Source organism: Macaca mulatta, chromosome 11 (assembly GCF_049350105.2).
Source record: "Macaca mulatta isolate MMU2019108-1 chromosome 11, T2T-MMU8v2.0, whole genome shotgun sequence".
NCBI lineage: Eukaryota > Metazoa > Chordata > Mammalia > Primates > Cercopithecidae > Macaca > Macaca mulatta.
The window spans coordinates 18,835,180-18,862,956 of NC_133416.1; the positions used below are offsets into that span (position 1 = coordinate 18,835,180).

General features: G+C 39.4%; 1 protein-coding gene and 1 long non-coding RNA gene across 4 annotated transcripts; one reads left to right on the forward strand and one right to left on the reverse strand.

Annotated features, from left to right (window-relative positions):
• Positions 1-1,295: 1,295 nt before the first annotated feature.
• On the forward strand, positions 1,296-25,080 carry MGST1 (microsomal glutathione S-transferase 1). Of its 3 annotated transcripts, none has more exons than XM_077953684.1 (4): positions 1,296-1,361; positions 8,058-8,205; positions 11,439-11,533; positions 21,338-25,080. In XM_077953684.1, the coding sequence occupies exons 2-4, from the start codon at positions 8,080-8,082 to the stop codon at positions 21,474-21,476; spliced, it is 360 nt and encodes a 119-aa protein (XP_077809810.1). In that variant the 5' UTR covers positions 1,296-1,361; positions 8,058-8,079; the 3' UTR covers positions 21,477-25,080. The 3 variants fall into 3 exon arrangements, with proteins under 3 accessions (XP_077809810.1, XP_077809809.1, XP_015006694.1); XM_077953683.1 differs by lacking the exon at positions 21,338-25,080 and adding an exon at positions 17,907-18,524 and having other exon boundaries at positions 1,296-2,149; positions 8,048-8,205; XM_015151208.3 differs by lacking the exon at positions 21,338-25,080 and adding an exon at positions 17,907-18,524 and having other exon boundaries at positions 8,048-8,205.
• On the reverse strand, positions 2,365-4,220 carry LOC144332803 (uncharacterized). Its single transcript, XR_013400926.1, has 3 exons — positions 3,911-4,220; positions 3,388-3,441; positions 2,365-2,457 (listed from the first exon to the last, which is right to left on the reverse strand). It is a non-coding gene; the product is annotated as an uncharacterized LOC144332803 (long non-coding RNA).
• Positions 25,081-27,777: the final 2,697 nt, after the last annotated feature.

Genomic DNA, 27,777 nt, shown 5'->3' on the forward strand with positions numbered 1-27,777 from the left:
TACTAAATGAAGAGAGTCTTAAATACTTATAATACCAAACTCCTTTGGAGAGAATTCAGAATAGATTTATTTCATCTCAAATTCTAACCTATCCCAGTTAGTGTTACAGACAGATTCTAGTATACTTTACAAAGATAGGTGAATAAGTAGAGTTTTGAAAAGATACAGACATAAAAATGAAGAACAGATGCCTTATGATGCTAGATTTTCCAAAACTCCCACTGTTATGCTTCTATAGAAATCATTCTCAGACCTGCCTTAGATTAATTTCTGTTCCTAGAGCAAAGTGGTAGTTATTTCTTTCTTTAATAGAACATGAACTTGTCCATCAAATCCTAGAAAGTTAGTCCTAGAGATATCCCTTAAAGCCTAAAGGAGTAAATTAAGAGCAAAAAAAGGAAGTATACATTGCAACAGGTGGTGTCTGAGATTTAGCACTAGAAGAGAAATAATATAGATTGAAAACAGAAATCCTGAAGCATTTCTCGTATAAACTCATGGAAGATAGATCCATAAATATTGTGCGGACTATGGGGACTAGGAAGGTTGGAAGTATCCCTAATCTAGATATTGATAGTAGACTAAATATCTACGGCTTCCCAAAACATTCCTCTAAACCTCCCTGTAAAAAAACACACTAAGCTGATTGTGTAATGAACTGGTTCAGTACAATTACCTCCAATTTCATTCTGGACCCTGAACGGGAGGGGACATCGTGACAAAGCAAGTTGTCTGGTGTCATGAATTTGGAACACAGCAAGTGATCTTTACTGAAGGTTATATTCTGTCATTGTCAGCCTTTTAAGGAGGCCTTGCCACCAGTGCAGGGGAGGTGAAGTCTAAGGGAAGGTAATTTTCTCAACGCCTGCCAATTAGTTTTACCGTGGAGATTTTAACTTTTTTGAAAAAAACTTTTTTTTAAGTTTTTTAAAAAAACTTTCAAAACTCCGCGTGATCTTTTTCATCGTTTTCAGATAACTGAAAGTTAACCGCCTTCCCCTTCCTTCCCCTCTCCCAATCCTGAAATGTTCGAGGATTCAGAGTTGCTAGACAATGGCTAATGTCCCCCTTCCCACTGATTAGGGGAATTTGCATTTCAGGAACCAGAGCTTCCAAGGGCGCCAAATAGAAGGGCTCAAAGGGAATCAGCAGACGCTGGTTACTCTGGGCGGGGAAATCAGGTGATTTAGAGGAGGGATTTGGCGAGGTTGGGGTCGGGCTTTAAACGCGGGAGGACTAATTAATAGGAGATTAACTGGAGAGGGGCGGCGCCTGCGTCCGGCCCGCGCGGCGACAGTCCCTGCAGTGCGCGCGACCCGGCGGCGGGACAGGCTTGCAGCTTCCTCCTCCTCGGCCTCACCGTGCGTACTGGGAGGGGAGAAGGGGACGGCGTGCAGAGGGTGGCGGGCAGGGAGGGCCAGGGTGGGTGGCAGATGGAAGACTTGGGGGGATCTCTGCCAGCCCGAAAGTCCTTGGCTCCACTTAGCCGCTAAACCTTAGCTTTTCAATCGATCGATCGCTTTTGAAAGGGAATTGTGTTTCTGTCCCCGTGTAAGTTTTCCCATTTCTCAAACTCCAAGACTGAAACGAGAGAATAAGTCTTTTCATGCTTGAGTGATGATTTCCAAACTTTCCCTTTTCAAGCCAAAGTAGCCTCCTCTTTGAAAGGGTCCCTGGAACTCTGGGGAAGGGGGAAAAGGCACGTGCAAGCTGTAGTAATGGAGGAAATGCCTGTAGTTTAAGCGACTGCTGTTCTCCCCAAGAGTGCAAAAGCCTGCGGTGTCTCAGTTTTCATGGGCATAATGACCTTTATGCCTATTGTAAGACAGGATTTACTCTTCTGAGCTCACTTTGATGGGAGAAACATCAGCAAGTTTTAAAGTAATACTAAATAATAATACTAATAATAATGTTAGCTATCGAAACAGGAGGATGTGGGTTAGATGATAATATTTTTGTGTGATATTATAGCCAGTGACAGGAGAGCTAAGGGTGAACCCGTTGGGAGGGTTCTCACCTGTGCCCCACTTCCCCAGTCTGGAGGAGGAAGCCATGTGGAAGGAGAAAAGGAGAAGGGAGCTCTTTTTTCGGGAATTAAGGTCTCATATATTGCTCTAGCTGGCCTGGGACAGAGGAGAGAGGAGTACATGTAAGTCTTCTAGTCTCTCTGCTTCTCTTGAAATGTGGCAGTCTGAGCTCCGCGTTTATATTCCCCTATTTCCTCTCCCCGATTTCTTTCCCAGTGAGTGCTGAGTGGGTGCCCAGCAAGCATTGCTGTATGACACCGCGGTCTCTCAGCCAGCAATCATTAAAGCCCAGTTTTCTTGGGGTCCCAGCCTGCTGCGAATCCCGGCCTACACCTACCTTTTGCATATGCCCTCCTTGGCCTTAGGATAGTACTGGACTTTGTTGTCTTCTTCTGTTTCCAAAAATGAGAGAGCTGTGTGTGCTGATTATCTTTGGTGTAATTTAAAAAAAAAAAAAAAAAAAAAAAAGGCAAATCAGGCCAAATTTGGATATTACTCCCTGTGGCAGACAAGTAAAATTTTTCTACGGGTTTGTTTTAGAGTGGTGTGTATTAATCCCTGAGATTGGAAAAGGAGGTCAGCACAGTTTCCTGAGAAAGGCCTTACACCCCACCACTCCCCCGAAAGGCACCAGCATTTCACCCCCAGCCCCTGGGCTCTGAACCCCACTTTGCATGAGACCGCATAGCGGGCTGAGTCTGCAGCCACCACAATGCCTTCAGGAAATGCTAGAATTAATTTAGAGTTCCAGATTAAAGTAGCCAGCAACATGGCCACCGAATTATCTTTTTTCTTTCTTTCATGTGTAGTGTTTGTTAGTTTTAGAAGGTACAAAATTGCAGAGTCATGGCCCTGGGGATGTGTGCCCAGATTATTCGTGTGTTTCACAATATTGATGTAGAAAGGCTGGCCACCTCATCCTAAGAAGAGAACTTTGCTCATTTTGGCCAAAAGCCTATAAAGGGAAAGGGAGGTCCTCAACTGAGAAGTGAAGATTCTTCTCTGATAGATAGTACTGGGGTTTTGGGGGAGGGGTACAAAACAGGAATGAGATTTGACAAGGAAAGGCCTCCAGAAGACCAGAGCTGTTGAGAATTCTTAGCCTTGATGGTGCGTAGCCCAGAGTTAAACACTTGAGAAAACTAAGTTGCAGTCTTGGTCTCTCCACTGTGAATTTGGGTCATATTACTCACTACCTTTCTGGGCCTCGATTTCCTTATATACTAAAGGTAGAAAAAGATGTTATTGGCTCTACCTTGGGGTTTTTCAGGTCAAGTGAGATAAAATATAGAAAAGCTTTTTGAAAATTCTAAAATCCTCAGTGCCTAGAACAGCGCCAAAGTCGAGCATTTTTATTTACCAAACACGCAGCATTTAACGGGTCCCAACGCTTTGTTTTTTCGTGAGGCAGAGTCTAAAAAAAAAACAAAAAACAAAAAAGGTTTAAACATTCCAAATGCCAGATATGTCCCATAAACTATACATTTTATATATATATATATTCCCATGCATCTGTATCTCTATTTAATTTACTATTATTATTACTTTTTTTTTTTTTTTTTTTTTTTGAGACAGAGTCTTGCTCTGTTCCCCAGGCTGGAGTGCAGTGGCACAATCTTGGCTCACTGCAAGCTCCACCTCCCAGGTTCACGCCATTCTCCTGCCTCAGCCTCCCAAGTAGCTGGGACTACAGGCGCCCGCCACCAAGCCCTGCTAATTTTTTGTATTTTTAGTAGAGACGGGGTCTCACCATATTAGCCAGGATGGTCTCGATCTCCTGACCTCGTGATCTGACCCCCTTGGCCTCCTAAAGTGCTGGGATTACAGGCGTGAGCCACCGCGCCCGGGCCCCACTTTTTAAACTTTACTCAGTTAAGACTCACAAGAATCTGGTGAAATAGGAGTTCTTATTCACCTCCTTTTCCAGGTAAGGTGAAGAGGTCCCAGAGAAGTTAAGTCACAGTTATTAAGTGGCAGGGTCGAGATCCACCCGAATGCCAATCTAGTTCCAGAGTTTTGAATACTTGACACTCTACTCCATGTCCTCTTATGAGGAAGTCACCTCCACATTAGGGGACAGAGCTCTGATCTCTGGTAAGAGAGGTGGAGATATCTATTAGCATGCTGGCCAATGAATGGAGAATACAATGAGCAAACAAACCACTGTGCAAACATGATTCATCTTTGTAAATATTTTCTATAATTCATAACCAAATTAGTGTTTTTCCCTGCTTACTTTTCTTAGATTTTTTCTCCTTCATTCCTTGAATCCTCAAACCACTTGACATTTCATCCTGTTATTTATTATTATACTGGACCACTCTTCTCTCTTCTGACAACCTTTCCTGGTAAAAGGCTTTCAGTAATTTTGTTTTGACTGCAGAGCCAACCATGATAACGGCTCCAGTTTTATGCAGCAAACTCATGGCAATTTATTGATAAATCAGCTTTGGGGGGAAAAAAAGTTTACACCAGCATTGCCTTAATCCATGCCATAAACAACTACTATTTCTTAACCTTCTTACCTTTACTGCTTATTACCTGGCTCTCGGGTACTGTGAAGTGGAAGATGTTACCCCGGAGAGATGGTTCATTGACTCAACAGGTGTGTGTCAGAAGCTTGGTGCTGGCCTGTCTCCCAAAAACCACAGACTTTAGGAGTTAAGCCACATTCTTCATGATTGAGAAACTCTGTGTGAAGTGCGCTGTGTGTTGTCCATTTTTAAAGAAAAGGCCTCCCATTGCCCTTTTTCCCAGCCACTGACTTCTTTATGTACTTTCCTACCAACAGTCCCGGGAGGCTGCCATTTTTTTCTCTACTCTTTCAATACCAATTTCACTGAGGGGGGGAAAAAAGTTCTCTGGACTTTTGTGGCATCAATAAATAAATTTCATTCTGGGAACATGTGTAGAGGCCTACAGAGAATGTTTTAGTTTTAAAATTATTGTTAAGTAGCAAGTTTCTATTTGATACACTTACCTTAATTTTAAAAAACTTCACGTGCTTGCTGTATTTCTTCAGATCTCTGTACAGAGGCCTGGGACTTAGGGATCCTTTATTAAGCTAATTACTTTACCTACACTCTGAAAGACAGTGCAGTTTATTCATGACTTTCACCCCTTCAATACTAGAACAAAAGCGGACACATTAAATGTTACTGAAAATATTATCTTGCACTGAGAGCTCATCTAACATACTGTGCTTTCAAGACTAGAGACTTGTGGAGGTTGATTAATTTGCTATCTAGGGGATTTTTTAAAAACCTTGCACATGTAGTTTCTGTTTGCCTAAATCCAAGCCGTACATTTTTAGTCTAAGAAAACAAAAATAGGGGGGCCGGGCATGGTGGCTCATGCCTGTAATCCCAGCACTTTGGGAGGCGGAGGCGGGCAGATCACCTGAGGTCAGGAGTTCAAGACCAGCCTGACAAATATAGTGAAACCCATCTCTACTAAAAATACAAAAGTTAGCCAGGTGTGGTGGTGAGCACCTGTAATCCCAGCTACTTGGGAGGCTGAGGCAGGAGAATGGCTTGAACCAAGGAGGCAGAGGTTGCAGTGAGCCAAGATTGCACCACTGCACTCCAGCCTGGGCGACAGAGTGAGACTCCATCTCAAGAAAAGAAAAGAAAACAAAAATAGGGGTTACTTAGGTAGCTTTGATTTCTTTATCTGCAAAATGGGAATGATAATACCTACCTCACCACATAACTGGAAAAAGAAAGAAGATGACAGATATAAGGGGTGCCTACTTGTGCCAGCCACAGAGTAGGCATTCACTTAACGTCAGTTGAATTAGAATTAAGCAGAATTAAAGAGTCGAGAGCAGAATTAATCAAGTCTCTTGAAAGAGAGAGTATAGTGTAGTAAGTGTATGGGGTGTTCATGTCCCAGCTTGGCAGCTTAACAACTCGAATTTCCTTTTTCTTCTTTTGAAATGGGTACAGTTATGACAATTGTAATAGATTAACAAGGGTGATGAAAGTGTACATAACGTACATAGTATAGTTGAACACATAGCAAACTCTAATAAAGCTAAATATATGTATATGGTTTTTAATCACATTCACCAGCAACACAAACATGGCTATATGACCAATAATGATACATATAAATGTATATAGATTACTGGTAAGATGGATAGAAAGATTGCATCTGATAGATGTCAGGCTAATAAGGACACATGCAGGGGTTGAACTTTAAAGGCGGGAATGGACATCATCTAGAAGAGATAGTACTATATGCTAACCTGGATAAATAGCATCTAAGCTTGGGTCTGAGAAAAGATGTGTGTTTCTGTGGAAGAGAGAGAAGTAGATAGCAGGGCTGATGAAAGAACAAAAGGAGGTTACAAAGAATAACGTCAGAGGACTGGAAATTTACATTTTAAACTTTACCCTAAATTCCTACCTGTTTTGACTTCAGTATTACCAATGTGTCTTGGCTTTCCTCTTCAGCACATTCCCAATTATACTTCCAACTCCAGACACAGCTACATTCCTCTACTCAACAGCTTTTAGTTGAATGTAACTTTGGAATGCGAAATGACTCGAGGATCACAAAAAGCTAATTCTCCTTCCCTATTACACTGATGAAAGTACCATAAATGGCAATTCCTTACCTTGCATTTGCAAGCCTGGTTTTTTGATGTTTCCATTATCCTGCTTCTCCTTCACTTGTCTTGGAATTGATGATGACAGTGATCATGATGATGATCATGATGAGAGTATCATAAACTTTATTGAAGGTTTTTCTTGGGCCAGTCCATATTTTATCTCAATTACATTAAACAGCAACCCATTAAGTTAGAAACTATTACTATTTTGATTTATTTATATATTTATTTATTTATTTTTGAGACAGAGTCTTGCTCTGTCGCCCAGACTGGAGTGCCGTGGCATGATCTGGGCTCACTGCAAGCTCCACCTCCTGGGTTCATGCCATTCTCCTGCCTCAGCCTCCCGAGTAGCTGGGTCTACAGGCATCCGCCACCACGCCCGGCTAATTTTTTGTATTATTAGTGGAGATGGGGTTTCACCGTGTTAGGATGGTCTTGATCTCCTGACCTCATGATCCACCCATCTCAGCCTCCCAAAGTGTTGGGATTACAGGCATGAGCCACAGCCCCAGGCCTACTATTTTGATTTTTGAGAATGAAGATATTTAGTCTCAGAGACTGAATCCCTCAAGCAAGGTTAATAGCTAAATGGTGGGACTGGAATTCAAATCCTGAAGTCTACAGTTTTGAATACTACTAAAATGACAACAAGTTGTAAGTTGGATCTCCAAAGCAGGATATATAAGAACTGAGGCTTTCCTAAGTTCAGTGCTGCTACTAGATACATAGTTTGACGTTTCCAAAGAGATCAGTCTATGACCTCTGGTCTTTTGCTTTCAACCTACTTACAGTTAATCTCAATGCAAGTATGTGATGTTAGTCTATGTTTAGGGCATTTTTGCTATTTATTTTTGCCTATAGTGCACCCTTTTTTTCAAGTAGTACTTGTTTGATGTCTTCAAACTTAATAATATAGAACTGAATAAAATATAACATTGTTTACTTTTTTTTTTTTTTTTTGAGATAGAAGCTCTCTCTGTCGCCCAGACTGGAGTGCAGTGGCCCTATCTTGGCTTAGTGCAACCTCCGCCTCCTGAATTTAAGCAATTCTCTTGCCTCAGTCTCCCAAGTAGCTGGGATTACAGGCACACGCCACTGCGTCTGGCTAATTTTTGTATTTTTAGTAGAGATGGAGTTTCACCATGTTGGCCAGGCTGGTCTCAAACTCCCCACCTCAAGTGATCCACCTGCCTCGGCCTCCCAAAGTGCCGGGATTACAGATATAAGCCACTGCATTCAGCCCCTATTTACTTTGATATTTTAGAAACTAAATGATCATTTCTTCTGCAAATAGTCCAAGATATTTTTAAGAACAGTATAGTTAATGCTGCAATATAAGAACATCAAATGATCTTCCAGTTATTTTGGGTATTTATGTCTGCTTTTTCCCATTTTATTTAAGTCTTTTTCAGAGTCCAGACCAAAATTGAAAAAATGGTTGACCTCACCCAGATAATGGACGATGAAGTATTCATGGCTTTTGCCTCCTATGCAACAATTATTCTTTCAAAAATGATGCTTATGAGTGCTACAACTGCATTCTATAGAATGACAAGAAAGGTAAGAAATTTGGAGGTAATATTTTCTTACTTTTAGGAGTTGGAATTCTGGAGAGCAGTTTTCTTAATTTCCTTTTTTAATTTTTGATAAAGCCCAATATCACACTGTTTTATGCTGTAAGTGAAGTATGCAATCGTTTGGCACAGATGGATCTGATGTATTTATGGAACAGTCGCTTTCTCCTAGAAACTAGTAAATGGTTTTTTCATAATGACTTTTACCTTTTGTCATTATGCTAAGGCAGATGAGATATTCTGGAATATCAAAGTTTTCACATTTTGGAATTAATTTTGCCAATGCGGGTTTAGAAAACAATCATTTTCCAGACACTTAACTGGTATTTTCAGTGCTAGCACAGGTCAAGGGTATGATTTTGATAAAAAAAAAAAAAAGAAAGAAAGAAAGAAAAAGAAGAAAAAGGCTGAGAATTAAAGTTCTTACTTTCAAAGTGAGCCTCATATGATATGAACCTTTTGAATTTTGTGTACCTCTGACTTTTTAAGGTTTTCTACCCAGCATTATAAGAATGACTTTTTTTTTTTTTTTTTTAGTGCAGATGTGGGGAAGGTGGTAGACAGATTCTGAAGCATATATTCTGTATTCAAGCAGGGTTTATGCCTGCTTGAAGCGCGTAGAGCAAGGCTTCCTTTGCAAAGTTAAAATATTTTCACTGGTGTAGTCCCTGTGCCCATTCAGCAACTTCTTCCTGGAGACCATCTGTTTCTCTCTTAGGACCTGTCCTGAGTTTTGTCCTCTAGAGCCTTGATTTTATTCAGAGGTCACAGTCTTCCCTAAGGTGTTTCCTTGTTACTATCTTTTTTTTTTTGAGACAGAGTCTCACTCTGTTGCCCAGGCTGGAGTGCAGTGGCAGGATCTCGGCTTACTGAAACCTCTGCCTCCCGGGTTCAAGTGATTCTCATGCCTCAGCCTCCCGAGTAGCTGAGATTATAGGCATGCATCACCAGGCCAGTTAATTTTTGTATTTTTAGTAAAGATGAGGTTTCGCCATGTCGGCCAGGCGGGTCTGAAACTCCTGATCTCTCAGGTGATCCGCCCACCTCGGCCTCCCAAAGTGCTGGTATTACAGGCGTGGGCCTGGCCTACTACTTTGCGGTATAATGGAAGGATGTTTGCATTTTAATGGAGGGCACATGCCCACATGGTTAAGTCTGTCACTAGCTGATGTGTTGCAGCATCAGGCAACAAAGTGGCTGTCTGCTTCCAGGTCCACACTGACTCCTAGGAACAGAATGTCATCAAGGAAATGTACCCTGTCTCATAAGAAAAGACGAAGGGAATTCACATTTGTAGAGTTCTGGGAGCCATGATGCTTTTTATGTGTACTTGGTCATAGAGTCATTTTACACAATTGTTAGCATTGTCAGGTGAAACGAGGATTCGTCTTTCCATTATATAGAAGGGGAACTTAGAGGTTAAGTAGCTGTCTGAGTCCCTTTGGGCTGCTCTTATGAAATGCCATAGACTGGGTGGCTTAAGCAACAAACATTTGTCTCACAGTTCTGGAGTCTGGTGAGTCCAAAATCAAGATGCCAGCAGATCTGGTGTTCAGTGAGGGCCCAGTTCCTGACTTGCAGATGGCCATCTTCTCATTGTATCCTCACATTGGCAGAGCAGAGCAGAGAGAGAGAGAGAGAGAGAGAGAGAGAGAGAGAGAAGGAAGCAAACTCTCTCCTTCCTCTTCTTGTAAAGACTTTAATCCCATTCATGAGGACTCCACTCTCTTGACCTAATTACCTCCCAAAGGCCTCATATCCCAGATACTATCACATTGAACAGTAGGCTTTAACATAAAATCTGGGGGGGCCACAATTCAGTCCTTAGCAATAGCTTACCCAAGGTTACATACAAATAAAGAGTGAAACTGAGATTCAAACTGAAATTGCATGAAATCCAATCTCATGCTCTTTCCATTTTAATACATTTATTTCTATATTCAACATGTATTTATTGTACATCTAGTGTGTGCCAGGCAGTTATTTAGGGGAGCACTATGATGAACAAGACAGGCCTGACCTTAAGAACCTTATCTGGAATACTTGTTCCAGATAAAGATGTTGAGGAAAACTGATGAGCAGTATCCCAGCCCTGTGCATCAGTTCTCAACATCTTTCTCTCTAATATAATGTTCACATCCTATTAAGAAAAAATAGAAAACATATGAGATTAATTTTGCAGTTTGTGTTTTTCTCTGCCATAAATTATTAAATAGTGGCTCATGCTTAAATATTTTTTAAATGCAGATTTCAAGTTTCAAGGGATGGGGAAGCTATTTCAAAGAGCATAATAATTGCAGGAAGAAATACATAAATGTGTACTTCTTATTCCCAGGAATTCAATTCAGCTTCTCAAATTTCATTATACAGTATTCTTCAACCAAAAGTTTTATCTGCTTTAGAAAAAGAAAAGAGGTACACATATTCTGACAAAGTACAAGACACCTTTCCCATCCCTTACTCTTTTATGCTTCTTGCTGGTTCTCCAGAACCTTTGGCAGGTAAACATATTACTTTCAGATGAGCCAATCACTTGGAAATGTTAATATACTTGAGGGGAGGTATGTCAACATCACTGTGAAAAAGATACCAGTGAACCATAGTAATGGTCAATGATGACTTAGAATTATGCCTTTCCCCATATTTGCTTCCTTTTCACTGTTTTTATTCACTGGTTTTTGTTTGAGTTCTTACTTATGCTTCTCTTTTTACAACTTTGCATTGTTAATAAAAATTCAGTTTTAACCATAGATGCCTTCTTCTCCTCTTATGTTTGATTTATTGCTCCAAATGGGCCAACCTGGATGTCTGTATTTCTTCCACTAAAATGCAAATAACTTACTAGGTAGAATATCCCCATGCTATTTGCTGGTTTGTTTGTTTTCTTTTTTTTGAGACAGGGTCTTGCTCTGTCACCCAGACTAGATTGTAGTGGTGCAATCACAGCTCACTGCAGCCTCAACCTCTTAGGTTCAAGTGATCCTCCCACCACAACCTCCTGAGTAGCTAGGACTGCAGGCATGTGGCCCACCACCATGCCCAGCTATTTAAAACAAATTTTTGTAGATACAGGGGCTCCCTATGTTGCCCAGGCTGGTTTTGAATTCTTGGGCTCAAGTAATCCTGCCTCAGCCTCACAAAGTGCTGGAATTACAGGTGTGAGCTATTGCTCCTGGCCAGTATTTGAAATAAGTTTTTTTTTCTTGGTATTTGGAATAGGTTTTTGCCAATCCAGAAGACTGTGTAACATTTGGCAAAGGAGAAAATGCCAAGAAGTATCTTCGAACAGATGACAGAGTAGAACGTGTACGCAGGTAAACCAGTGTCTCTTGAAATTACTTACTTTATGAAACAATTTTGGCAAGGAGCTCAGTGAAGATGCCTCAGGGTCTTGGAGACTGAACAAAAAAAGTGAGGCCTCTTACCTACTCCACATGACAATTACAGAAAACTGGACATCTGAAAGTCTCCAAGTATCATTGCAATTGTATGTATAGACAATTTTGCAATACTGTACTTTTATCTGTACTTTCTTGGGGTTAATAACATTGCTTTATGTAGGGATGTATCAAAAGTAATGGCAGGGAGGAGGTAAAATGGGAACAGTAGATTCTTACAGTTTTATCATCTCCATAGGAGAGACTGTCAACTCATGTAAAAGGTTGAAGAATTAGGTATTTTTGTGTAAGATTCAAAATAAGAATGTTGACAGTCTGGAGGAGTAGGAACCTCTTTCTGTCCCTCTCCCCACTGCCATCTCTTTTTAGATATTATGTTTTAATGTACTGGGAATTCAATGAACAATGAAAAGCAATAAGCCAAGATACTATTGGGGTATGATTGTTCCTATCACCCAGGTAGTGAGCATAGTACCCATTAGTTTTCAACCTTTGTCTCCCCTTCTCTGCCCCCTCTAATAGTCCCCAATATCTATTGTTGCTGTCTTTGTGTTTATGTACCCAATGTTTAGCTCCCACTTATAAGTGAGAACTTGTGGTATTTGTTTTTCTTTTCCTGTGTTAATTTATTTAGGGTAATTGCCTACAGCTGCATCCATGTTGCTGCAAAGGACATGATTTCATTCTCTCTCTTTTTGTTTTGAGATGGAGTCTCATTCTGTCACCTAGGCTGGAGTGCAATGGCATGATCTCGGCTCACTGCAACCTTCTTCTCCTGGGTTTAAACCATTCTCCTGCCTCAGCCTCCCTGAGTAGCTGGGACTACAGGCATGTACCACCATGCCCAGCTAACTTTTTGTAGTTTTAGTAGAGGCTGGGTTTCACCATGCTGGCCAGGCTGATCTTGAACTGCTGACCTCAGGTGATCCACCCACCTTGGCCTCCCAAAGTGCTGGGATTACAGGTGTGAGCCACCGTGCCTGATCCAATTTCATTCTTTTTTTTTTTTTTTTTTTTTTTTTACAGCTTCGTAGTATTCCATGGTGTATGCTACCACATTGTCTTTATCCAATTCATATTGATGGACACCTAGGTTGCATTATCCCTTTTGTGATTCTCTGTGAAAATCTGAAGCCCCTCCCGAGTTTTCTGCAGATTCCCCTACGGCATATCATCTCCAGGTTAACTCTGGATCTGGATTCCCACTTCTATGCATGTTTCCGTATTCTGCAGTTGGTTATGCTGGATGTTAATCCAGCCCTTCAGTCAGTTCCTTTCACAAATTAACTAAAAAGAAATGTGGCTAAAAATAGACTTGAGTAAGTGGAAGTGCAGAGGCATTTACACTGTGGCAACACAAACATTTCAAGTTGTTTGTTATTTCTCTGTCTGACAATGACCTTCAGCATCCTCTCTTCGGGAATAGGCCCCGTAGCTGTACCTCCTTCACTCAAGCAACGCCCAGTGTTACACCATGTTTGAGGCTCTCCTCTAGCCACACAGACTCTTCAACCTTTCAGCACTAAAATTAAAAGTACCTTCTTGCTCATGCAAAACCATTCTACCCCCAAGCTATTCATCAAGCAAGAAGGTTTCTCTTCTAAGAAAAAGTCTGTGCAGATACTTAGCACAAAATTTCACCTTCTGTCTCACTTAGTTATATACTTGTTAATTCAGCAGCCCTGCTGTGTAAATCAGTGAGTCTTGAAAATGGGTTGTGTCAAGAATACAGATATAAAATAGTTTCAGGACAAGGAATCACTGTGGACATTTCAAACAATAGCAGAACAATATCAAAGGAAAAATTATGTGTTAGATGAAAAAAATAAAATTAAAAAAAGTGGGCCGGGCGCGGTGGCTCAAGCCTGTAATCCCAGCACTTTGGGAGGCCGAGACGGGCGGATCACGAGGTCAGTAGATCGAGACCATCCTGGCTAACATGGTGAAACCCCGTCTCTACTAAAAAATACAAAAAAAACTAGCCGGGCGAGGTGGCGGGCGCCTGTAGTCCCAGCTACTCGGGAGGCTGAGGCAGGAGAATGGCGTAAACCCGGGAGGCGGAGCTTGCAGTGAGCTGAGATCCGGCCACTGCACTCCAGCCTGGGAGACAGAGCGAAATTCCGCCTCAAAAAAAAAAAAAAAAAAAAAAAAAGTGAGTGAAGCTTGAAGTTTTCAAAACCAGCGAGGAGACATGAAACCGTTTAAAGCCTTGTCTGGTCCTTTATGCACTTCCCCTTTTAGAGCAGGCAGCCGCCTGCATGATGCTAGTCATGGCCCTGTATTTATAAAATTGCCCAGAACTAGAAAGTGATCAGAAGCAATTAGACCCTCAGTAGCACTAGTAAGATTGAAATGAAAATCCAAATAAGTCTCCTGTGTGAAAGCGTAACAAAAGATATTTTACTTGGGGATTTTAGATTCCTACCTACTATTCTTTCCGACCTTCCACCCTTACTCCCTGCCCATGGGATTGTACTTTTAGAGGAGAACGACGTTATCTAAATTGATCTGCTAGTCAGGTTGCAAATAAATGTAAGGAAGAACAATTGACCCTAGTTCTGAGAAGGTTCGCGTCCTGGAGGAGGTGCAGCGACTGTGTGCACAGCGCCCCCTCGTGATGAGACACTGGCTTTTCAGCATAGTAAGAGAAGAGCGTCTCCAACAGAGTGGAGTTTCCAGTTGCAAAATGCTTTTTGACATAGTACCTGTTTCATCGAAAAAGTGCCTAATAACACACTTTTGGAGATATTTTTCAGAGAGAGTGTTTCCAGAATCTTCCTTTTCGATTTTTAAGCTAGACCTTTTTTTTTTTTCACCTCTCTCGTTACTTCAGTAATTGTAAAGCTGTTACGATTAGCGTATTTGGCAGGGACAGAATGGGGCTATAAATGCAGTGAAAAGTATGCTTTACCGTGTGCAACAATAGAGAAAATTAATACATACACATATGGAACAATTCATTAACAACTTAAAGTAATATGTGTTGAAATACCAAGATATGTGACTTAAAGTTCTAGACAGGCAGAAACCGTGATGGTTAGAAAGCACTCGACCTATTTATTTATTTAATACTCTCTTACGTTGTCTAGGAAGCATTCAATACCATATACATTCGACACAAAAAGATAAAAAGAAAGTTGAAAGGCAGACAGACCAGCTGGTGAAACACAGGGAGTCATCTGAAAGACAAAACAAACGCTTGAGGTTGGTATTTAGGGACAGGAGAGACATTTAGAATATATTCCCTTTAAAGGTAGAGAATACCCCTTCACTGAGAGTGTTCCATGGAATCTAAGTGACACTTGCTGCGGACTCTGTCAGGAGACTGGAACGCAGGCTAGGGGTTGAACTGGATGATGTCCCTTGTGGCCCCACTGTATGAACACACATATAAGGAGAGATTATTGTGTATGTATCACTGTCATTTCTTCTCCTGAGATGCTATCAAAGAGCTTTAAGACTGAGTTCCTGACCCTCAGGGGTTTATAATGTTCCCCGCCCCCCACCCCCAGTAAGACCCACATGCATGTAGAAATGGGAGAATGATATGAAGCCATGTTCCCTTAGTTCCAAGGAATATTTCATAAAGGAAGATCTTGAAGAGTATTAGGATTTGAAAGAAGAGGAGAGAAGAAGTCTCGTCAATTTGGGAAAATTCCTTTGTGAGAATGTGAACACATGGCTGTGTGCTGAGGGTGAAGAGCTTTGGCTGAGATGAGGGCGTCAGGAAAAGCCTGCTGTGCAGCTCTTTTTGTAGTTGTTCACAGCCTGACAATCCCCAGATGCATGTAGCAACGTCTGTCCGGGTCAGGCGGATGCTGGGATCCAAGTAATTCTGATCTGAGAGTAGGAGGCGCGGCTGTGGCCTCAAGAGCACAGAGATGCTGGGAAGGTCCGTCACAGAGCAAATGTGTGCCAGGGAATGTCTGTCCAAAGGAAAAAGAAAAATGGGAAAATATAATCATGGGGGAGAAGGGTAATAGACCCAGGTAGAAAGTGGTCTCTTAGGAAGACCGATGTTCACCTGGTGATAGATTTTGGCAGCTGTCGGTAAATGGCGCTAACATGAAGGAAGCTGCCGCTCCAGGAAGAAGTTGTCATTGGAGCAGAGGGGAGGGTTGGGACGGAAGGGTGATAGTGCACTGCGGCACATGCTCACAGGGAGAGCTGGGGAACCGTACGCCTGGAACAGTCTCAAAAGAAGTACAAAATACACCATAAATTGGCATAAGTATGAGGGACTGTGGAAAACAGCTCTTACTAGCATAATGAGGAGTGTTATCTTTGAGAACATTTTGACGAAAGAGAAAGAGAGCTCAAAAGGGAGAATAAGATAAAGAGAAAGAGGCTAGAAAAACACGCAGGAGCTAGAAAAGTAAAGGAACGCCTGCCCCTGACCTTCCTTCCCTCTACCCTCATGGTCCTCTTACTGTCCTTGACTTTCTTCTCTGCTTTAACATTCCATTCCATGTGTCAATTGCTTAACACAGGCGTAGAAGTGGACATTGTTTTCCAGAGAGTCTCCTTTTTATAGTTTCTTCCTCAACCTTACAATTTCTGTCCTTTTGGCATGTTGTGAAGGACACTAACGTGCCTAAGATTGGAGGTGAGTATGTCTCTGTGATGCTGCAGGAGAAATCAGAGGACAAAAACGAATACCCTTGGTGTCATTGACAAAGTGGGCCCTTTAATAGAAAATGGCATTCCTGTCTTTTCTTTCCCATCGCATTCTCAGTAGTACTTGCATTGCTCCATGAAAGACAGGGCACAGGAACACTCACACCTTCCTCTCTTTGCTTTTATTCTGTATTGAAGCCTTTTCAAATGATTACTTATCTGGGCTGCTGCTGTCTTCTTCATGTGTGTATGTAGTCATCGTCTTTGTGAGGCAAGCTTAGAGATAATGTAGGGAAAACAGGAGAAAGGAAAGGAGAGGAGGAGAGTGATGATCATTGAGCAGGCAATATGTAATAATTATATGTTTATGCTATAGAAGAGAGTAACGTAAAGCAGAAATAGTTTTCATTCTGAAATACATATCAGTAGCTGACAAACTCTATCAAACTCTCCATTTCTATCCTAGATTCTAAAGCAATTTCTAATTCTGTAGACTTAAGGGACATGATATTTTAAAATTAAGTATTTTCAAAAATGTTGCTGGGCATGGTGGCTTGCACCTGTAAACCCAGTGTTTTGGGAGGCTGAGGCTGGAGGACTGCATGAGACCAGGTGTTCAAGACCAGACTGGGCAACATAGCAAGATCCCATCTCTAAAAAGAAAATTTAAAAATTAAGCCAGGCATGGTGGTGAGGCCTGTAGTCCCAGCTCCTCATGAGGCTGAGACTCAGGAGTTTGAGGCTGCAGTGAGCTGTGATTGTGCCACCGCACTTCAGCTTAAGCAACAGAGCAAGACCTCATTTCTAAAAACAACAACAGCAACAACACCAATAATAATAAAAATGTCAAGTCAATAGTAGAAGTGTTTTGTATTCGGTCTTAGCCAGAGAAACCCAAGATGCCATGACTTGGAGCAAAACTGTGGCTAAAACATGCTTTTTGTTTTTCTTCCAGTTCTGTTATAAAGAAAACATGTAGGAAATTTTCTCTCTCTTTCTCTCTTTCACCTGTCCCACTTTTTGTGTGTCCTTTGTAGTTTTGGACCATCATTCTTAACAAATTTATTTGGCATTTGGAAGATAAGTTAGCCAAAATTTTACTGTATTTGAAAGGCTAGTTATATATTCTGTTATTTAGACATAAGAGCATGAGATTCTTGATATTAAATTGGTAAATTAATTATTAGCAGCCTAGTGGTTTGGGTTGGCAAGGATTCTCTCAATGATCATTTGGGAGAGTAGCAGAAGCAAAGGAGGAGTCTTAAGAAACATCAACACCAAAAAGGTTTTCTTCCTTTGGGAAAAAGAATTTTTATAAAAAGATTCTTGAATTGCTAATTGTTATGAACCTCATAAGAAAAAAGTATCTTGTATTTACAAAAATGAAATGAGTTCTATTAGATAGATGCTGTTTTGATATTCTAGGAACTACAAAATGCCTTCTGTGATATTTAAAGATACACTAAAAGTAAAAGGAAACAAAAATAATGAGAGATTCTAAATAAAAGTCAAGTGGGTAAGGAAACAAGATAATTTGAGAGAGAAAAATAAATCTTACTTTGAAATTTAAGGATCCATGAGTACTCAGATTTAGTTTTTAGAAGAGAGAGAAGAAAGGATACATATCTACTATTTTGTAATTAGTGTCTTCAACAGTTATCTTTTTCCACAGAGCCCACCTGAATGACCTTGAAAATATTGTTCCATTTCTTGGAATTGGCCTCCTGTATTCCTTGAGTGGTCCCGACCTCTCTACAGCCATCCTGCACTTCAGACTCTTTGTCGGAGCACGGATCTACCACACCATTTCATATTTGACACCCCTTCCCCAGCCAAATAGAGGTTTGAGTTTTTTTATTGGATATGGAGTTACTCTTTCCATGGCTTACAGGTTGCTGAAAAATAAATTGTACCTGTAAAGAGAATCATCCAACTCATTATCCAGTTGGTTTTTTAAGAATTCTCTACTTCCAATTTATAATGAATACTTTCTTAGGTTTTAGGTAGGAGAGGAACAGAGGAATTACGAACTGGGGTAAACCCGTTTTGAATATTAGCATTGCCAATATCCTCTATTCTTGTTTTTACATTTGGATTAGAAATTTAGCATAATAATTCTTAGGTCTTTTGTCTGATTTTTTAAAGTACTTTCTTATACATTTGGATCATGTTATGATTTGTAACATTCATGCAGCACTTCACTTCTGAATCTATAAAATAATTGTGTGTATGAGAAACCTATATTTCAACACTGCTGAAACGGACGTGAAATAAAGAATTTAAAGAATGATTTTGTTTCGTTTGATTTTTCCCAGTATTTTGTTTTCAAAAGTTTCAAACCTAGGGTAAAGTTGAAAAATAGTACAAAGAACCTCTCTATACCCTTCGCTTAGACTCACCAGTTGTTAACATTTTGCATATTTGCTTTTCTTCTCTCTCTGTTTTCTTTTTCTCTGAAACATCTGAGAGTAAGTGGCAGATATCATGGCACGTCACTCTTTAATACTTCAGCACGATTTTCTTATGAACAAGGCATTCTCCAAATAACCACAATACCATTCTTACACCCAAGACATTTAGTATTAATATAATAGTGTTTCATATACATAGTCTTTATTCCAATTTTTCCAATTTCCTCAGCAATATTCTTTATAACTGCTTTATTTTGGATCCAGGAATCCAAGACCAAACATTGCCTTCTGTTATCATTTCTGTTTGGCTTTCACTTAAATCAGAGAATTCTTTCACTTACTTTTGCTTTTGTCTAACCTTGACATTTTTTGAAGAGTTACAGACAAGTTGTTTTACAGAATGACCCTTAATCTGGATTTGTTTTATCTAGGATTTTCTCATTCTTAGATTCAGATTAACCATTTTTGGTGGTGTGTCCTTCACATTATAAAACATCAACAGGCATATGATATCAGTTTGCCCTGTTATTGGTGATAATTAAATTTGATCAATTTAGTAAGGTAGTGTCAACCAAATCTGTCCATTTTAAAGGGACCCTTTTATTTCTATAATCATATGTGGGGTCATAACTTGAGACTGTATGCATATCCTGTCCCCCTACAAAATTTCACTTAATAGATTTAGCACCCAGATATGTTGTTTGGTTTCTACATATAAATATGTAGCACGTAAATCACACAAATTTAGATTTTTTTTTTGGTCTTACATGGAATGTGTACTTAAGTCTCTATAATAAAGGGTGAGCTTTTAAAATATCAGTATTTTTCTTATATATGCCATCCATCTAATTTATATTAGTTTTTGATTTTCGTATCTTTTGATGCATTTTAATTTTAAATATGTATTTCTTAAACAGTACTTTGAATGGCATTTGTGAATCGTTCATTTAGATGTGCCATTTGAGAAAAGTCACTGCGTTGCATTTTAGGTTTCATAGTTTGAGCAACTCTGAAGTCCATAAACAAAACCTATTAGACAATTGACTATGTAGAATTCCATACAAGTTTCTTTTTACTTCTTTTCCTAATGTTAAAAAAGCAGCTTTGCATACTGTGGATCTTGGCCTTAGGAACTCTTTGTGGTGTAATTAATAGAAAAGACCATGAGCTCAGGAGGGAAAAGTTTGAAACCCATGAGTTGGCTCTGCCTGCATGAACACGCACATACACACACACACACACACACACACACACACACACACACACACACCCCTGCTCTCTGGATTTGGGCAACTGGCTTACACTGTCTGTTCTGCAGTTTCTCAAACTTTACAAGATTTTTTGAAGGTCATATGCTTTTCTGTATGTGAAGCCTTTGAAAAAAGTATATTTTAAGCCATTAAGTGTTTCCCATGTGTAAATTATTTCAGTAATCTCTCAATCACAAAGATTCAGATAACTGAGTTCCTCCTAGTTTTGGATCAGATCTTTGTTGAACCATTATCACGTCTTCCATTGTTTTCTCAAATTTTCTTCTCACTTGGTAATGCTTCTCTGAGCAGAAGCAGAACGGATGGTGGTTATTGTAGCAGTTATCCATTTAGCTATTAATATTTGATATTCATTAGTAGACAATTACTAGGGGAAAAGGACATTTAAATTTTATATTCTCAGAGGTATAGGAACTATGTATATGAACAGAACACACTTAAGGAAAAATGAAAAAGTCTAGGGATTACCCAGTTCAGTTTCTAAACTTAAGTATAAGTTGTAAAAACAATTTAGAATACTTTTTAACTATACTTTTACTCACAAGAGAAGCTTTAGATACAGGGGGATTTATTAGTGAAACTGCTTTTGTGAAGGAGGATGGATGAAGGGGAAAGCTGTTTACTAGTCTAGAATCCTGCATCGAGGATTCCCCACCTGACTGTAAGACAGAATTGGCTCTAGAGTGAAGTCTGTGCGCTAAGTGACTTTCACTTCTGATGGGACGCAGGTGGAATCGTACAGCTTGCCTTAACGCTATTCCTGTGAGGAATAGGATGGGTTTGTTTTCATGTTTCTGCTACTTAATTTGAAAACAAAGATTGTGGTTACCTTTGTATCTGCATGCAGATCCGTGTACACACACACACCCACACCCATCACCAGTACTAACCATTATGAATGCTTAGTAATCAGATAACATTGTTACTTTTCGAAACACCACCATCTCCCTACATTCAGGCCTGGTTCTGTACTCACCTATCCTAAGCCAACTCTATCACAAGCAGTTCAAGATCCACTGAAACTGGAAGATCTGTATTTCTTACAGAGTCATCATCTAGGGCAATGATGGGGGTTTTGGGGGCAGGGTTCAGTGACTCTCAAATGAAACTGGAGTGAGGTAGATTTTACCAGAATTACTGTAGCAAGGGCAAACGTTATGTTTATATAGATATTGAATCTGTATTATATTGGACAAAACTTTATATTTTTATATAATACTACATGACATAGAATCTTCTTAATAGGCGGGAACATCTGTAAGATGCACTGTCTTGGGCATGTTGATGGAGGGGGTAGGTCATGAGATTTTTGTGTACATCGAAAGCCTCTGTGGTTTAAACAAGGCTGAGAGATCCTTGTTGAATTAATGTCAGGTAGATGAGTCCTTCTATTTTGAAGACTGAGAAACTGACTCTTTGAGGGCACAGGAGTTCTTAGGCCCAGAGAGGCAGATTCAGAAGAACCTAAATATAAATGAGACTGGAGTAGAAATGAGAATGGCAGGAAATGCATGGAAACAGACCGTCCCATGGCCTGGTTGTCTGAATCCCAGAGAGTAGTCGCTTCTCTTGCTGTGGTCAAGATGCCCTGGAAGCTAAGTCATAAGAGAGGCTTCTGTTGGTTCTCTCTATGGGATCACTGCTAAAGATCCCAGAGTCACTCCACGTCCCAGTGTTCTGCACATTGCCGTATGTTGGCTTGTGTGGCGAAGCAGCATGTTTGTGAGTGTGGGTTTAAACCAAACAGAGTTAGAGGAATCAAATATTAAATGACGTACAACTAAGATAATCTGACACATCCATTATTCACTTCAAGATGGAGATAATATGTCTTCAGGGAAACGAAAAACCTCACACAGTCTGTTGGCCACAGCATCCCACATTCAATTCATCTTTACACTTGGAATGACTCTGCAATTGGGACTGGCAAGGCCAAGTCTGATGACACAGGACCCTCACTACTGTGGGTGCTTGGATAGGTATACTCAATGCTTATCTTTGTATTTTTTGTTTCCTGTTTCTTGGGCTATCCAATCACTCTTCTGACTGATACATTCTCCCTTTCACTATATTAAAACCCAAAGAGGCTACTTCTTGTATCTTACCAATCAGGAAGTGACTTGGCATGTCTATGCTGAGTTTAGCTAGGAGGTTAACGATCAAAAGGTAATTGTACAATCTCAGATCCCTAGTTATTAGGGAGACCCCTCAAAACCCGTAAGCACTTCTGACTACTACCTTCCCGATCTAACATGCAATGATTCTAAGGCCCGAAGTTTTGCTAGGCAGCGAGGAGAAGGGCATGGAGTTTCTCACAACCAAGTGTCAAATTTTAATGCAATAAGGCCCAGTCCTAGGGAATCCTGATGGGTTCTGTCAACCATTCACCTGAGAGCTCTACTTTATAAATAAAGAAACCAAAAAGAAAGTTTTCTGAGTTGCATAGTTGCATCACACTGATTCTTCATAGAGGCAGATGGTGAGAAGTGAGGCAATTTGCCTTGGGAGTCTTTACAATCCATTTAGAAACAGCAGCACAAAAATCCTATGATCATCTCCCCGCTGCCAGCCTGAAATGTCAGCCCTGTGGGAAGCTGATAGGTGTTCCTGCCATCAGCCAAAGCGGCACCTCTACATTCATACCTTTCAGGGTACTTTATTCACTGTATATTCTGTGTAAACTGTTGGATTTGACAAGAAGGAGTTGTCGAAGGCAGACTACTGGGAAGGGGCCGTGTTGGGTTGAATTTGGCACCAATCTCTCATACTTGACAGCTCATGTATAAGATTGTGGATGAGCTATAGGACCTATGAGCCTCCTCAGTCAGCAAGCGCAGGCCCTAAGTCACATTTAATTCAGAAAGCCCTGACAGCCCTGCATAAAATGTGAGCCGTAAAATGGAGAGATAGGAGCTGTGTGCAAGAGTAGACCATTTAAGTTATTTCCTTTTACTGAAGTTTTGGAAAACATGAACCAGGACAATATAGACTCTGATATACCATGAAGATATCTGTATTAGTAAGTTCAAGAAAATAATCCAAATAATCCAAACTTGAAGCCAGACATAATTTTTAATGACCCAATACTAAGAAGGACATCAGTGGAGAGTTAGAGGCTGCCTGAAGTTTTTAGTCTTTCAGCCTAGGTCATTCATATCTATACCTATGTCTTTATATAAGCAAAACCACCCAAATTAAAGAGAATCGTGAAGGACTGAAGCAGTGTGGTATAGTGAATAGATACTGGATTTGAAAAACATCCATATTTGAGTCTTGAGTCTTGAGGCTTTCTGGCTGCCTAAGATAATGACTGAGGCTTTATGCCCCATCCTTAATTCTAAAGTGGCAAAATTAATACTTTACCTACTGTATTAACAGCCACAATAATTCTGCATGATAAATCATCCTATGACTCAGTGACTTTGCTAATGATTCTGCAAGGTTGAGCTGATCTGGACTGGGTTTGCTCATGTGTCTGCTGTAAGTTACGGGTTAGCCAGGTGGTCCGGCTGGATGTGTGTCTGGGTTCTCTAAGGAATCTGGAACTTGGCTGAAACTTGGCTGATTCAGAAAGACCTCAACTAGGGTTACTTGGGCAACTCAATTCCATCCCATGTGTCTTATCCTCTAGTACAGTGCTCAGCAAATTATGGACTGTGGACCAAATCCAGCCCACGGGCTGTTTTTATAAATAATGTTTTATTGGAACACAGCAGTACTTACTTATTTTTATATTTCCTGCAACTGCTTTTGTGTCACAATGGCAGCGTGGCATAGTTGAATTGTTGCAGTGGAGACCACATGGCTCACAAAACCAAAAATATTTACTCTCTGGTGTTTTACAGAAAGTTTTCTGATTCTTGCTCTAGTAGGTTAGCCCGACTGTGCTGTCATGGCATAGGAGCAAGAGAGGAAATGGAACTGTGTAAGTCTCTTTTCAAGAGTCTGCAATCATTACATCCACCTACATGCCCTTGGCCAGAGAAAGTCACAGGGTTGGCCTCAGAATTATAGCGCTGGGAAATGGACCCATCCCCCTCAGGGAGATGAACTGCAAAGTCACATGGCACAGGGGCATGGATGCACAGAGGGATGAAGATTTAGGCCATTTATACAATCTATTGCACTTGTCCACTTTGTGATACTAGTATGAGTTTCAATTCAGACACATGTAAAAGCATTTTATAAACTTTATGACATTATGCAATTAAAATAGCATTTATTCTAATGTGTCATAATTTCATCAGATTAGTGGTAATCTGTGATATGCTCAGTATGAGAGCAATAGTTACAAACTAAGTAAAAAACACAATACAGGGTGTGTGAACTTGGCCTTCTCCCTCTCATTTGCAATGTGCTGCCTTAGGAAGACAGATGGGACAAGGAACAAATATTTGGACAGCCTTATTGCCTCTATAACCAAGTTGGTTCCCAAACTGTGCCCAGTCTGTTCTCTTGAAATTATAATATGCACCCTGCTCCCAACCAAGTGTTTCATCAAATTTAATCAGTTTCTGATTATTGGCATATTAAATGTAGACCAGAGAATATTGCTGGCCCAAACGTAAAATTTTTGTGTTAGTGTTTGCTGAAATAATTGTATATTATCTTCTATGGGTTGCATTAATCATGAAAGTAAAGCTGTGCTAAGTTCTTGTTTGAGCTACCCAATTTATAACTTGATAGCGCAAGGAATATAATTTACTTTTTCTTTGTAACTCATCTTTCACGACAACATAGTTAGAGATTGGATCCTAGAATTGATTCTAATAATAGTTTTTGCCACTGACACACATGAGAAACCCAGGCAAGTCACCTACTTATGCTCTATTCATTTCTTCACATTTAAAATCAATACATTGAATTAGAACAATTTTTGAAATATTCCATGACTCTAAAAATTCTATTCACTCTGGAGGCAGGTGTTGGTCTACTCTTTCTCCATTGATAAAATATGAATATGAAGATGTGGAAATAATTATAGTAGAAAGCTTATAGCCTCCATTAATGAGGTCAAGCTCAATTTGAGTTAAATAGCATTTTGTGGGTTTAGTGTCTCAGAATAATAATCTTTAATTTTCTCTGAATCACTGATGTGATGTCACCAACACGAAATGATTGTTACTTTTCAGAAAAATTCAATAAATGCATTGAATTACCTCCATTTAATAATTTTCTTCTATTAATTCTTCTTCAGACATTGAACATACTATCACTTGAATAGACCAGTAACTTGTACTAGTAGTTGATGGTGGGACAAATAGAATGCTCGGAAGTAAATGAAACAGGGTTTCTTGGTCTAATCATTATTCTGGGTTCCCAGAATCTTGACTCTATAAATTAGTTAGGTTCCACCTAGTCCAAATGTCTACATGTAAAATAAAAGAAAAATGTTTAATCATTTCTTCATAAAGAAATATGTATTGAGGGCCTCATATGTGCCCAGCACTATTGTAGATGCTTGATATACAACAAAGAGCAGAGAAAAAGTTTGCATTCCAAAGGATATTATTTAACTTAGGGCTTGTAAAGAAAGAAAGATGGTGAAATGACTGAACTAATACTATGTCAGAAGTCAGTCAGCTATGGTCTGTGGGCCAAATCTGACCTGCCACCTCTTTTTGTATGGCCCACAAGCTAACAGTGGTCAACAGTTTTTCTAATGAACATTTGCAATTGATTTGATGACTAGAAACACTAACCTTGAACTCCAATTAAGCAAAATGTTAATCCCCTGAATAAAAATTCCATTTTTCTCATTAGTGGATCTTTGTTACAAAAAAAGGGCACTTCATCATTATTGTTATCTTTTGAATTTCTTCAGTTAAAAAATATGGAAATTTGTTTTCTCTCCTGTTTTATAAGTGCCTACGTAATATATACTTGATTTTTGCCTCTTAGCTCGCAAAGCCTAAAATATTTACTCTGACATAAAAATGGATACATAGATCAATGGGACAGAGTAGAGAACCCAGAAATAAATCCATGAATTTACAGTCAACTCATTTTCAACAAAGGTACCAAGAACATGCATTAGGGAAAGAACAGTCTTGTCAATAAATGCTATTGGGAAAATTGGATCTCCACGTGCAGAAAAGGGAAACTAGACCTCTATCTCTTGCCATATACAAAAATCAAATCAAAATGGATTAAAAGCTTAAATATAAGACCTGAGACTATGAAATTATAAGAAGAAAACATTGAAGAAACACTCCAGGATTTTGGTCTGGCAAAGATTTCTTGACTAAAGCCTCAAAAACACAGGCAACCAAAGCAGAAATGGACAAATGGTATCACATCAGGTTAAAGACCTTCTGCACAGCAAAGGAAACAATCAGCAAAGTAAAGAGACAGCCTACAAAATGGGAGAAAATATTTACAAATATCCATATGATAGGAGATTAATAGCAAGAACATATAAGAAGCTCAAATAACTCAATAGCCAAAAGCCAAGTAATCTGCTTAAAAATGGGTAAAAGATCTGAATAGATGTTCTCAAAAGAATACCTACAAACGGCCAACTAGTATATGAAGAAACACTCAACATCATTAATCATCAGGAAAATACAAATCAAAAAAACAATGAGGTATCGTCTCACTCCATTTAAAATGGCTTTTACCCAAGACAGAGAGTAACAGATTCTAGTGAGAATGTGGCAAGAGGGGAGCCCTCTTACACTGTTGGTGGGAATGTAAATTAGTACAGCCACTGTGGAAAACAGTATGAAGATTTCTCAAAGAACTGAAAATAGAATTACCATATGATCCAGCAATCTCACTGCTGGGTGTATATTCAAAAGAACGGAAATCAGTATGTCAAAGAGATACCTGTACTCTCATGTGTATTACAGCACTATTACCAATAGCCAAGATCAGCCTAAGTGCCCATCAACAGGTAGATGGATAAAGAAAATGGGATGTGTGTGTGTACAATATAATATTCCATTATATATTGTATGTTACATATATTATGTATTTATATATTATATATTATCACATATATACTATGTGTTACATAATGAAATATTATATTATACAAAACAAAATATTATTTGGCTATAAAAAAATAAAATCCTGTCTTTTGAAACAACATGGATAGAACTGGAGGATATTATGTAAGTGAAATAATCCAAGCACCAAAAGACAAATGTCTCATGTTCACACTCATATGTGGGAGCTTAAAAAAAAATAACCTCATGGAGATAGGGAGTAAAATGATGGTTACTAGAGAGATTGGGAAGGATAGTAGGGGTGTGGGGAATAAAGAGGGGTTGAGTAATGAGTTTGAAACTACAGTTAGATGGAAGGAATAGATCTAGTGTTTGGTAGCACAGTAAGATGACTATAGTTAATTTATTGTATATTTCAAAATAACTACAAGAATGCAACTGGAGTGTTTCTAACACAAAGAAATGATAAATACTTGAGGTGATGAATACCCCAATTAACTTGATTTGATTATAGCATGGTTGCATCAAAATATTATATGTATCCTATGTGATAACTCTTATGTATCGGTATCCATGAGAATAAAAATAAATGCAAATTATTAAAAAGAAAAATAAAATAAAATATTTACTCTGGCCCTTTACAAAGTTTGTCAACTCCTGATCTATACAATTGAATAAAAAGCATATAAATGGATACTGAAATTTCTCTCATTAGTTTTCATTGACTAACTGGTGCCAGAATTTAATCAAAATGACTAAGAACACCACTTTATTTCAGCATTGGTCCTCTTATATTTGGCCCAAATTATCCATTTTTATTTCTAATTATTATATTCTATATGGTATGGTATATGTGGGATATTCAGTAATGTTTCAAGAATTTTCTCAGTTGTTAGAGGATTGAAATATTG